We start from the raw sequence: 13,916 nt of genomic DNA on the forward strand, positions 1-13,916 counted from the left end.
TAAGCACAATAGTGGAAGGGGGAAAGAGGTTTAAATTCTGCCTCTGTCTGTTGTTCACCGTTACTGTTAAATTTGACGTCAGAGTCTCAATCTGCTCATCAACAAAAAGAGAATAAAACCACCTAAACTCAGAGGCTCACATAAGTGTTAATGGAGAGAACAGCCTTTCACACCTGCCAATTATTTTCTTGTACATGGAACCTAACTTTGCTAGCAGGGTCCCCATTGATTCAAACTCAGGTGTGCAAGTAAAGCCTAAAAACATCTTTTCCAAATAATCAATCAATATTTTTGAGATTCCAATTTTTGCCTACTCCCTTCACCAAATTTGAGCTTTTTACTCATTGTTCTTACCGTCAAGGAAATAAAAAAAGAGAGTATCACTCCATAAGGCATATGAGGTCTTTTCTATCCTGGCATAGAACCTAGCAGCGCCTACAGGGACTCACTGCTAACATTTGTCAGTGTCATCAGCTAAAGGAGTTTTTTTTTTTTTTTTAATGTTAGTGCTAATTTCTTACCATCCTACAAATTGTTTTCTAATTTAGCCTCTGAAAATAAGTCTGTTTTGAGCCCCTGAGTGAGTTCCTTAAAACCTGCTTCTTCAACAGCTTTCACATAAAAATGGTAGGCATGAAACACAAGACATCGGGAAGATACTCATTTCAAAAACCAAGAAATCAGCCAACGCAAAATGACTTCACTACTTATCCTCAAAATTACAAACCTTTTGGGAATTAACTGTATTTGCATTTATTTTACCATTAATATAATTATGATCCTGTTGAGGTAGGATACATTTCAAGTAAGTGTGTGATGTGAAAGTTAAATTATTTATTACATCCAGTATTATTACCCTCCTGCCATCCATGTACCTCTGTGTACTCTTCTTTTGGAGGGAAGAGATACATCACAAGGATTTTATTAGGAATGTTCTAGGGGTGGAAACCCTAGCATCATACCTCACATTCTGGGAAAGAGCTATCTCATGGATCCCAGTATTCTGTGAAAATGGTGCTCCCAGTGGTGTCTTGGAAGTGACCCACATGTGAGAAGTGATGGCGTAAGCACGGGGCAGGGAATCAGACCCACTTCGGTCTGAATTCCAGCTTTACACTTACTAACTGTGCAATCTCAGGATTGCTGCAATGTTCAGGAGTGCGCCTTCCCTGATCCAGAGAGGTAGGGTAATACCAGGCATGCATGAGAATGAACTACAATAATAATCTACTTAAAGCACTCAACAGAGTGCCTGGCCCACTATAGTTCCTCAGTGATTTATTTATAGCCCAATCAAAGAAAGAAATGGTAAATTCTTCTCCATATATTTTTGCTGTTAGGTATCACTCTGTACTGCCCTTCTTTGAAAAGGGAAAAATCCCTTAGAGTTTATAACAAAAATATCTAATGAGAAAAGTCCTGGTTTTGGATTCCGTTTTTCTGTTTGGTTTTGGGTGAATAGGGGTATCTGAACACACTGGTAATTCTAAGTGGCGTTTACTGACATGGGCCAATTTGGTCTAGGACAGGGCAACATGTAGTGTTTGAAAACTGCTGAGGCCTACAGAAATGGCAGTCTGAGAGGGAGAGAGAGGGAGAGAGAGAGAGAGAGAGAGAAGGGGATGTGCTGGTAAAGACAGTCCATAGGACACTCAGGATTCTGAAACCAGGTAGGTATAGATGGTGACAACTCCATATTGGCCATATCATTCACTCTTCTCTAAGTCCCCAACTATCCAGAAACTGTGCCATACCTCTTTGGTGACCACAGTATCTAGAAGGGGTGGAAAACCGGTTGGTAATGAAGTATATATATCTTATAGACATATTGCATAGCTAATGTTTTTGTTTCAGTAAATATATAAAGTATCTAGGTGAAGACTTTTCATTCAGCCCTTGTTAAATACGCTTCTTCCCTCTAAATATCTCAACATTTATGCCCATGTCTACAAAATAAAGTTTGTCAAAAGAATTATCTGACACTTCGTTCTATGTGTACATGACTCTTAAGCTTTCTTTAATATCTACCTAGGCTAGCATTTAACCACTGAGAGAAGCTAATTAATAATAGTGTTAATGAATGGAAAATGTATTTAACATGTGAGTCTTTGGAAGCATTTCTCAAAATGACAGATTTAATTCCCTGAGGGCTATAAAAAAGTTTGCAAAGAGCTGAAATGCAGGACTCAAATGAGTTTTTGAGGATGCCAGTTTATTAGTAAAATTTCATTCATCAAGTGATTTTCTGAATGCTTGTGAGGTACAAAAGTTCTTGAAAGCATCCACTCGTTTACTCAGCTCCTCCATTTGCTTCTTGGCTATGGTCACCTGGTTACATCTGAAGGCCCACACTACAAGGAAGGGAAACTGGAAGCCGTCACTGACTTCTCCCTTTATGCCAGGAACCTGGCAAAATGCCTTTACAGTATTTCTACTCTTTACAGTATGTATGCAAGTAAAGGACTAATAACATCCTGGTTTGAACAATGTGGTAACTGAAACCCAAAGAAATTTAGTTCAAGGCCACAGCTAATTAGTGGCAGCTCCAATATGAATTCTTATCGAGGCCCAAAGCCCATTCTTTCCATTTCCGCGGTTTACAATACTTACCCTCCCCATGACTTTCTCCTTATTGCTTACATGCTTTATTAATGTTTTTAATCCTCTAGTAAACAAAATTTAGCATATTTTCATACACGCTTCAATTGTATAGACATCTTAGAAAATTGTACTTCATTGGGATAAAATAATGCTGCTCATAGTATTAAAACTACAAAATTCTTCGGGCTACCTACATGTAGGTTATAGATGCTATAGCGTCACTGGCTTCCAGTCACTAGAAAATCTTGGACCTACTTCCAACCCTCTCTGGCCAAGTTCTCTGTTGCCACTCTTTTCCACACAGTCTATACATCTTTCCTCTACTATGGTGGTGATTTTTGTTGGCTTTTGTTTTGCCAAAGGGCAAGCTACGAACCTGGTAGATATGAATATTAGTCTCTATCCATTCTAATGGACTTCATATAAATTCAAACAGAACTGATGATATGATCTTAATTAGTAGAAGGTCACCTATAACTGAGAAATCATTTACTGGAACCAACTAAATCTCAGTTGAAATCTATACATTTTATAGGCAGCTCCTATATTTGATGAGGATAGGCCATTCTTTTTTAAAGCCACTTTGGGTGCAGGACAGCATAATCTTGAATCAAGGGGATAAGCACTAGAAAATTATGAACTATATGTTAAAGGTCCAGACTTCTTTTCCATTAATTTGCTTTCAATTCTTCTACTTTTAACTTATACAAACTAGAAACATCAATCTGGGTAAGACTATAGCAGATTCCTTGTTTTCAAATGTTATCTTTCTATGCAAATATTTTCTTCAGAATACTATTTGGATTATATAACTGACAGTGTAACAATGTATTTAGACATCATCCTTCAACATTTAACCTATTCATCAATCAACAGATAGAAGCTAATAATTCTACTTCGTTTCAGCCACTGAATTCCTCTTAAAAGTTATTTTAAATGTGCACTAATTTAAATGTACATTAATTTAAATGTAATGATTTAGACAATATTTAGATTTGGCAGTGAAAGATAATTTATAAAATTTCAGTTACTAAATAATTTAACTATAACATTGCAACAGTTGATCATTCTTCTCTTCACATAAGAATTCACCATAAATGTCTATTAATAATGACCTCTCTTAAAAAACCTATCCTACAGAAGTTCTGATGGCTCAAGCAAGGGGCTTAGAGCCACACAGAGCTTGATTCCAAGGCCAGTTATTTCTGTGACTGAGGCAAGTTACATAACAAACTTAAGCTTAGGCTAAAGCCTCTGTACATGTGGATAACACTCTGGCACAGTGTTAACGTACCCAGTGCTAACCCAACATAAAAAATACCTATTTTTTCCTCTAGTTCTTCACCCCTACCTGTGCCGAGTAATACAAGAAGAATATAAAGAAGCAGGTAGGGGCGCCTGGGTGGCTTAGTCAGTTAAGTGTCTGCCTTTGGCTCAGGTTATGATCTCAGAGTCCTGGGGTGGAGTCCCATGTTGGGCTCCCTGCTCAGTGGGGAGTCTGTTTCTCTCTCTCCCTCTGCCTTTCCCTCCCTTTCATGCATGCTCTCTCCCTCATATAAATAAATAAAAAATTTAAAAGATTACATTACCAGTCCTCACCACAGTGACAGGCACAGTGTAGGTGCACAGTGCATTTTTATTAAGTGAATAGATACTGGTAAAATGTGACATGATTAATGTATTTTTTCTAATAACATAACTACAATTATAAAGCATTGCCAAATCCTCTTTGTCCTCAAGCATACCTACTGAAAGCAAACATCTTGAGATTCAATAAAACACACATATACACAACAATATATCATCTTGCCAAAGGCAAATCAAGAGACAGAAAAGACCATGAGCTTGAAGAGTAATGGAGAAACAGTTCAGTAGCTGTAGAATGTTGGTGACAAAACTAACAAAATTTTAAATAACACATTCAGATATTAATAAATATATAATTTATACTAAGATGATCTTGCACTGATTATAATGGTAATTGATCAAGACCAAGAAAGTATGAAGTTTTTTTTTTTAAATGAACATATAACTTTGAGAATAAAAAAAATGTATCATGATAGGAACAGAGAGCACAGAGAATCCATCAGCAGACAAGTTTTATTTAATTGCTTCCCAATTCCTAAATATCATAGAATGTTAAAAGATAAAGATTCATAACTTTTCTATGAGTGAGTTAAGCCTTCTTCCATCCATCCTCTTCCAAATGGAGGAAGAGTAGAGATGGGGGAGCAGCCACTTGTGCTCCTAGAGAGGTTACCTGCCTGGCTGCCTGGCACAGCCCCTAAAGGCTCAGGTTCCATTCATTCTTGTGTTGCTTATGAATATCAATAACAACAGCAACAACTACCACTATATGGCTCTTGCTTTGTGCCAAATGCCATTTTAACCCTAATTCATTGAAATCTCATTGCAACCCTATGTATGTACTTTTATTATATTCATTTTTCAGGTAAAAAGACTAGGGCCCTGAGAGGTTAAATAACTTCCCCAAGGTCACACCAGCTACAAGGGCTAGCACCTGAATGCAGACAATCTTACACTATAGTCCATGCTCTTAACCACTGTAGGATACTGCCTCTCATCCATCCACCACCCTTCCCTTTCTCCCTCCCATCCTTCACCTACTCTGCAAGGCCCAGTTTGGTAGTAGGTGATTATGATACCACTTCCGCCCTCAAGGAGCTCATAGTCTCCTGGGTGAGGCACATGGGAACTCATAATTACAGTACAGAAAATCAAGGGTGCTGATAGAGAAACTAGACTCAATAGACATCTGGAGTCTACACACTCAGCAGAGCAGGAAACAGAAGTAGGTTCCTTTTATCTAATAATACAGGTCAACGTAATCTTCTTCAAAAGCCCAGTCATTGTAGTATACAACCTCCTCCTGCATGGCATCTTATATCATGGGTGCCATAGGGCATAGGAAAACAGGCATGGAGAAGGCCTGTAAATGTCAGGAAGCACCAAACTTATATAGCAAGAGATAATCCTCAACAGTTTATGTGTCTGAAATTTATTCTCAAATCCTTACATTGAGATAGTCCTAAAAGATACTGCCAGATTTTTATTTCAGTAAACCCAGTGGTTAAATACAGATTCCAAATGGGTCCTGTGACCCAAGTTTAAGTGTAGACCCAATACTTATGAGCTATGTGACCACAGGCAAATTATTTATTCTCTTTAAGTCTTTGTTTAGCTATAAAAACTAGGGATGAAAATAATGCCTGCCTCATAAAGAAGTTGTGAGAAAAACAGTAGAATAATCCATGGGAATCACTCTACACATCATCAGGTATACAGCAAGCACCTAAGACACTGTTATGTCATTATAGTGACGTGTCTTTGAGGATTTGAAGTCCTGGTGTTGGTAATCTTCCTTTATTTTCAAAAATTTAAAAAGAAATTCTTCGGGTAAAACACTAAACTATTGTGGCAGTGGGGGGCACGTGGGTGGCTCAGTCAGTTAAACATCTGACTCCTGATGTCGGCTCAGGTCATGATCTCAAGGCTGTGGGATCAAGCCCCACATTGGACTCCACACTCAGTGGGGAGTCTGCTGGAGATTCTCTCTTTCCCTCTCCCTGTGCCCCTTTCCCTGCTCATGTTCTCTCTCCCCCCCCAAAATAAATATTTTTAAAAATAATCTATTGCAGAAGGGAAGAAAGACACACTGCTCAGACTGCACTGAGTTAGAGATATAAAACTTGTTATTTAAGGCTCTCAGTGTCTAGGAAGTAGCTGATCACTTAGAAGATTCTCTGAATCAAATCCATTTTGATATATAGCTGTGAAAATATTAATTACATATGCTGTTTCATGTTGTAGGTAAAAATATGAGCTAGAGTTAGACTTTCCATGCTGGAATCTTGGATCTATCACTAAACAGTACGGGAACAGCTTATTGGGCTCATGCCTCAGTTTCCTCATTTATAAAATGGGGATAATAAAAATATTTTCTTTGTAGGGTTTTTGTCAAGATTAAGTGAGCCTCTACCTACAAAGCAATTTAAAAACCCTACCTGGTATATTTTAAGTGGTCAATAAATGTCCTGGGAGAAAAGACATGAATCCAGGAAATTTAATTATTCATTTTCCGCTTCAAGCCAGGAACTTGGCAGTTACCCTAGAATCCGATCTCTCCCTCTCACATCCTACATCCAGTCCATTGCCAAGTTCTGTTGAGTCTTCCCCTAAATATCTCTTGGTTGCAACACCCCCTCTCCTCTGTCAGAGTCTCTGGCCTGGTTCAGACCCTCAGCATCTCTGATTCCTGAATCATCACCAGCACTTCCGGATGGCTCTCCGGCTGCTGTCTGCAACACGGACACCCAAGTGACGGTTAAGCCATACAGCTGTTCAGTTCCTCCTCCTCCCGCCTGCATTCAAGGTGGTTTGAGTCCCTCTCCTTTGAGAGGGTCATTTCCAACCTTGTGAGATGGCATACAGAGGTCTTCATGACCTGGCTTCTGACTACTTTTCTGGCCATTTTTCCTGCCATACACTCTTGTGCCCTTTCCTCCTTACTTATGTTTTTCACACACCTGAACATTGCCTCTTACTTCCACCACTTTGGGCATAGGATTCCTGTCCTTCTGCCTGCCTGTCTTGCTCCCTCCTCTCTCCTCTAGGCCTCAGCTTCACCAAAAACCATGTCTGAGCCCATTCGAGTTCAACTGGGAGTCTTCCTAAGGACCCCCGTGCTCTCTTCCACATGTTATGCAGGGTGATTACTGGTGCTCATATCTTTCTCTCGTCTCTGCAGGGAGTTACCGCGCTGCTGCCATTCTGCTTCTGTTAGTTTTGTCCCCACCACTCAATGCCATGCCTGATCCACAGAAGTCACTCAGTAAATGTTTGCTGAATGAACGCATGAATGCATGAATGCAAACATAAAGGAATGAATATTCACTCCTGCTCTACCACTGAAAAGTTGTAGGAGTCTGACATCAATAATTAGAAAAGATATTAAACATAAAATTTACTGCCACTTTATCCCAGTATATATTATCCTCTGTCAGGGATACACACACACACACACACACACACACACACACAAATATGTGTTTCTTTTTTCCTTAGATCACCTCAAAGTGTTTTTTTTTTTGATAGGATGTAATAAATATATACAAGGATACTTGTGAACATTAAAACAAATTATTGAATAGGTTAAGGTCAAGTCTCCTAATATCCCTCATTATTTTTTTTTAATATCCCTCATTATTGAAATGTATTTTATAGTTTACCCAGAGAGAAGGCAAAATATGTTGGTAACTCGGCACCAGAGGCCAGAGGCAAGAAGGGAAGTGTGGGCCTGAGAGCCTTTGTGACTTTCAGCCCTCATGAATCTATGGTAGTTTGGGTCATCTACTGACCACCGCCCGTGGGCCAGGACATTGCTCAGTGCAGCGAATATAAAGAGTTCCTCTCTGCAACTTGCTCAGTCAGGGCATGGATCCAATGTTAAGCCACTCAAAGGCACTCTGTCTACCTTTGGCATGCCACCCACTCACAGCCAGCCTCAGCAGCCTGTCAGGATAGGAAGAGTAAAGGGGAATATCTAGCAGGGAAGAGCAATGGGAAAGGGTGCATAAGGGAGATTTGTAAATGCAGTGGAAAGAAACTTTTAAAAATACTCATGAAAAGGTTTTTGGATTTCTTTCTTTCCTTTTTTTGCTCCAAGTCAGAAAAACTGGTGATGAAAAGATTAAGGGTTCATTCATCTAGCTGTATGTCCTATAACAAACAGAAAGATCTTTTTCTGGACCCTAAGGTTGCTATGGTAAGAATAAGATGCATCGTTATTAAAATTCAAGTCATTAAAAATTCCTAGAAGTCTCCTATTTTTTGATTGGTAATCACCTATTCATGGTTATCAATACTCATAAAAGATCAAATGTGGATTTTCAAAAAAAATGATGAAATGTGAATGCAGTGTTAATTTTATATATGTATTATGATTTGATTTACAAATTAGATACTCTTTATGTTTTTCTTAAGCTTTTCTATTTTGTGATTTCGTGAGACTACTCAGTATTACTTTTATGTAATTAAAAGATCCTAGAGGATATTTCTACATGTGAGCAAGAGCAGCGAACCCCACAGTAACCCATAAAGCATATAAAAGCAGCTTTTCTGATTGACACGCGACCTACAATATGGAGCAAAGTAACCGCCAAGCCTTCATTAGGATCTTAGGGAAAAGGGAGGAAAAAGAAACCTCAAGTCAAAATAATCCACTTTGTACAGAGTAAGTGGTATATATGCTTTGTGACCAAAAAAGAATCTAGATTATGTCTTCAAAGTAATCTAATCTTGCCTTTACACTTTGAAAGTAGTCCCTGAAATCTCTGGACTTTGAATATTTAAATCTCCTGAAATACACTAGTACAACAGCAGCAAAAGCATTATTCCCAAGCCACTTTCTGGATCAACTCTGTGACCGTCCCGAGAATAAAACATTTTAAATCTGCTTGCACACTGACATAGCGATATTGATATTTCTCCATGTTCCCTTCTGGTTGCTAAGAGATTTACATTGGACGGACTCTGTTGTACTCATAACAAAGCAGTTTGGTCCACAAAGCATTTGCTCCAGCTCAGTGAGTCCAGAAGCTCCCTTTGCCTCACCCCTTCCCTATTTTGCTTCCAAGTCAAACAGGGGCCCAGGCCCCAAGGCAGCGGGCCTGTCATCACTACAGGAAACTGCGGTGCATAAGCCTGGCTCAGCTAACAACTGTTACACAGAGTATGAACAGCAATGATGACTTTGTATCCTTATGCAAATATATGTACCTTCCCCCATGGTTTCTTAGAAGCCAGTTTATGGTGGTGGGAGTGGGTAAAGATGGGTGGAGAGGGGGCACTCAATAATGACCTACCCAGAGACAGCCTAATACAGTACAATTAGACCAGAAGCTAGCAAAATATGGCAATTCCATAACTCTGCTGTGCAGGGCTTTGAAATACGCTTGCACAGAATTTCCTAACCTGAGTTTGTACTTTTGTGAAAATACATTCAAAAAAGTTAATTTACAGGAATATTGAAGGGGGAAGGGTCTACATTTAACATCTTTCAGCAAAGTAACTGTAGCCCTCCAGACTCAACTTCATCAAGCCTGCCATGTAACAAAAGGCAGAGAGTCTTCTTTTGCAGACCCTAACTCTGGAGAAGATGACAAAGGCACCAAAAATATTCATGATCAACCCTGAAAAGAGGTACATGTGGTGGATGAAATCTGCATGTCATTTGGAAGGCACATGCATCAGTGCTCAGAGCAAATTAAGATTATCTTTCCCTTGGGAATTCTCACAAAGAGACATAAAAATGCTTTATGACCTGACTTTCATATTCAGATCACAGAGTTTTAGTCAATTTTTATTAATTGCCGTGGAGGAAAAGTGCTTTGGGCCCTCGCTACCCACCGGGTACCTAGGAGTCATATTTAAGGGCACAGCCACTAAACACTCAGTAAGTACTCTCAGGCTGTAATAAAACACCACTGACCTAGAATATTCCTCCTCCCCCCACTTCCCAACACCTTAGAATATCAGTTGGGGATGATCAATGCTCATGCTTTAATCAGAAGCAATCAGTGTTGAAGCCTGCAGGTCCCTGCCGGGCCATGGGAATTCCTGCATTCAGGATAATCTCTCTCCCCTAGCAGAGAAAAACAAACCTCTGTGATTTTAGCTTCATTTAACAAAAGAAAGTTATTTCTGGCAGCTTATTTCCATTGCACAAGCTAACTCAAAGCACCTCGTACAAATAAGAGGCAAAAGAAAAGAAAGAAGGGGGAGGAAAGCGAAGCAGGAAATGACTTTTTTGCTACGTCTTTAAGGTCACAGATCTGCCTGAGAAACGCACACATGTGACAGTAGTTCTAGCACAAAAGCTCCTTTTCCACGAGACAGACGTCCAAGAAGTACAAAGACTGGCTCTCCGGCCTCTCCCTTGAACCTGAGTCCCTGTAGTCCATTTAACCTTGACAGGGCTGAGAAGAAACTACTTTTAACTCCCTTGCAACACCTTTCTGTGTCCTGGCAACATGCCCCTGCCCATGTGAAGTGCAAGCACACCTTCCGCATCAGCACTGCAATCTCCCCCACACAAGATCAAATCTTCCCTCGCCTGTAGCCCATCCTGGGCCGTGGTCTAACACTGGGTTTCAGCATCTGTTCCCAATTTATACCCTATACAGCATGTAAAAATAGCCCTTCATGCCTCTAAACAGGCGCCGGGAGGAGATTAAAACAAAAAGAACCCAGGCAAGATATATGCTCTGGCAGAGACAACTACCTTTTTCTTCCGATCCCGGGACCGTTTGCGGTGTTTCCTTTTTTTCTCAGTCTCTTCTTCAGCATTGATTTCTAAATCCCTGTTTTTCTTTAATTGTGAGGCTGCATGAGCCATAATGCATTTAAAAAGATCTTCTCAAGCACGCAGGGCTTCCTCGTCTGAGGTGATCTCCTCGGGCACCTTTAGCCAGGCTTACGGCAGCATTCCAATCACTGGAGAGAGCCCTTTGACCAGAAGCAGGAAGACATGCAAAAGGCAAAGATGCTGTAGCAGTTGCAGCATTTAAAAACCCAAAAGCCGGTCTCCAGACTTCATCTTCCACCTTCCTCCACCTGAACCTTTACACGAGAGTGCAGCCATCGTAATGCATTGAGCGTAGTGAAAAAGACAGCTGGGGCACAGGAAGCTGTATTATGGCCGTATCCCCTGCCACCAGCTGGAAGTGTCTAAGTGATGCCTCGGAAGGGGGAATGCTGCAAAGGATGCTTCTCCGAAGGGAGAAAATCTAGAGTCACCACACATGCAGGAGCGAAAATCCAGTACTAATTCTGAAAACCTATTTTAGAATCCTTCGAAAAAAAGACAGGGCTGCAATTTATACATCACCACTAGTTCTGCACAGAGCATAATTTAACCCATAAGAGAATGGAGCTGCTCCTACTTTAGTTTAACTGCTGATGGTGACAAAATATATAAAATAAGATTTCACAAAGTGCACTAAATTTTGCTACGGAGACCCTGACTGCATTACAGGGAAAACAATGCATGCATTGCTGGTCTCAACACTGTGTCCTTTATGCTGAACTGTCAGCCCAAATGCATCTTGTGGGAGAGGACTACAGAAGGGCCTGTTGTCTTTTAAAAACAACATGCTGATTACAACACATCATACAGAAAGGCGTGAGCATGTTGGTGCATGGAACAGATGCCCGATTCAGAGGAGTTCCCCAGGACTCTCCTCTCATGTGGTCCACGGGTCGGAGAATGGGCAATCTGTGCGGCAATCGGGGTTTCGGAGACACTGAACTGGAGATCGGCTTTCGTGTTAGGGTTTGCTTCAATCACCTTACTATTTTTGCCACCTGAGTCCTCACGGACTGCAGCCTCTGAATATTCATGATGTGAAGTGAAGCAGCAGTAGTTCTCAAGGCCTGCTGGCGTGGCTTCTGCCAGGACGCACACACTGGAAGAAATGCGCCAAGTCAGAAATCCTGTGTACACACACGGTATTCACACAGCCTGAGCAAGAAACGGCCGAATGTTAGATGGGACCTAAGACATTTGAGCCTGGTACAAAACCCTAAATCCACCAGGAAAATAAGATGATGCTCCATTGAAAAGCTTTAGACGTGTACTTCCAATACCGTAAGTCCAAGTGCTTCTTCCGGTAGAAAACGTCCATAATGTTAGAGATCGGTCCTTTTGGCTTTGCAGAACTGATGGCTAAAGCGTGTGAAAGCTGAAGCAGGAAGTCCAGAGGCGCCATGTGAGGAGTTGGCTGAAGTTCTCTGGAGCTGTTGTTCACCTACTTCATAAAGCACCTGCAATGTGAGCTCCTGCAAACAATATCCACCCGGTACATTTCGGGCTTGGAGATCAAAAGGCTTCTTCCCCATCCCCCTGTAGGGGGATTTACCCTCTGCTGGGCAGTGATAGGCAACAGGACAGGAAAGACACCCAGGGCTTTCCAGTCCTGCTGCAAGTGGATGGCACACACACCTCTCGGGCCCTACTATGAGTCACTTGAAAACCATGTGGGTCAACCATTCCCAAGGGCCTACTGCGTGTGCTGATGCTCATGAGCTGCTTCCCCAAAGAAACAGTCTTCAGGATAAAAGAGCTCTGGAAAGGGTCCCCAGTGCCTACCAAACCATCATCTGACAAAATAGAGGAGAAAATGAAGGAGGGGAATTAAATGCAACCCAGATCCAAAAGTGATAAATCATATTTGGATCTTAGTAATAAAAATGTTTTTTTACCAAAATATATTTTTTTAGTGTAATAGGAATAGGTGGGATGGAGAAAAAAATACAAATTAGAACTTTTGTACAGTCTCTCTTTATATAAATTATTCTGTACTTTTGAGGAAAATTCATATAATTTCCTTTCCTTATTTTCAGCAAGGTGTAGAGAATAGCCAGCTTAAAAGCTGGCTGGTTTCCCACTGGCTCCTGGACCTTTTTTTCTTTCTTTATAGACACTAATGATACTTTAAAATATATTTATAAGTATCCTTGATCAGAGTAACCTCTTTATCTGAGGCTGCCGAAACTATACTTTCCCATTGATCTCTATCAGCCAAAGCATAGCAGGAAATTAGGAGAACAGGCCCCAAGTGCTTTTCAAAACATTTCTCTCTAGAATAATTGTTTCTCCAAAATTACTCAGAAGTTGAGAATCCATCACAACTATTATGTTGCCATAATATAATTTTTTTGCTATGTTGGATTTTGTAGTATCTCAGCAAGTGGTTAACCCATCAAAAATAAATTCTAAGGCTTGGCTTATTTAGGTTTTATTTCTTTCAGAAAATGTGGGCTTTTGCCCTCCATTTCTAAACCAGCAGAACTTTTAACAGCAATGCTGCTAGGGAAGGCAGCCCTGTGGATCTGAGACTTTGATTATTATACTACTGAAGTCTTAGTTCCCTTCTTTCTGCCCAGCGTTCATCCTGACAGGTAACTCTCCAACTCTCCAGCTGCTTGTGTACTCATTCTCAACACAAAGGGAGACCCATGATAGCCACAAACACGAGGTTTTCTCCTCCCAAACTGAATTGACAGTTCTTTCAATAATTGTAGGAAGCAAGCTATTTATAATAGCTGAAAATTAAACATGAAAAGAAAAAGAACTTTTAAACACTTTATTCTCTGGTTGAAGATTCAAACAACTGTCTCACTGAAGTCTCCAGAGCTTGCTCTTTTCTGCAAGGTTACAGAATTAGGATGGATCTGCAGAATAAAACGGTCAGCATAGTTGTACAAGAGAGTGTCTCTGAGCAGGGTGGTGGGTC

General features: G+C 40.5%; 1 protein-coding gene across 11 annotated transcripts in view; it reads right to left on the reverse strand.

The window, feature by feature from the left end:
• The window catches only part of ANK3 (ankyrin 3), a 662,261-nt gene that overhangs the window by 314,303 nt on the left and 334,042 nt on the right, over window positions 1-13,916 (reverse strand). For 8 of the 11 annotated variants that reach the window (XM_072823191.1, XM_072823187.1, XM_072823185.1 and 5 more), the window contains exon 1: window positions 10,904-11,161. The exons of 1 other annotated variant lie outside the window; for it this stretch is intronic. In XM_072823191.1, the coding sequence (XP_072679292.1) occupies window positions 10,904-11,017 (114 nt within the window). In that variant the 5' untranslated portion in view covers window positions 11,018-11,161. Of the gene's footprint in view, window positions 1-10,903; window positions 11,162-13,916 lie in introns of those variants that run through there. 2 more of the 11 variants (XM_072823197.1, XM_072823196.1) reach the window with 1 other exon arrangement.

The sequence above is a fragment of the Canis lupus genome, chromosome 4 (assembly GCF_048164855.1).
Source record: "Canis lupus baileyi chromosome 4, mCanLup2.hap1, whole genome shotgun sequence".
In the NCBI taxonomy this organism is placed as follows: Eukaryota; Metazoa; Chordata; class Mammalia; order Carnivora; family Canidae; genus Canis; species Canis lupus.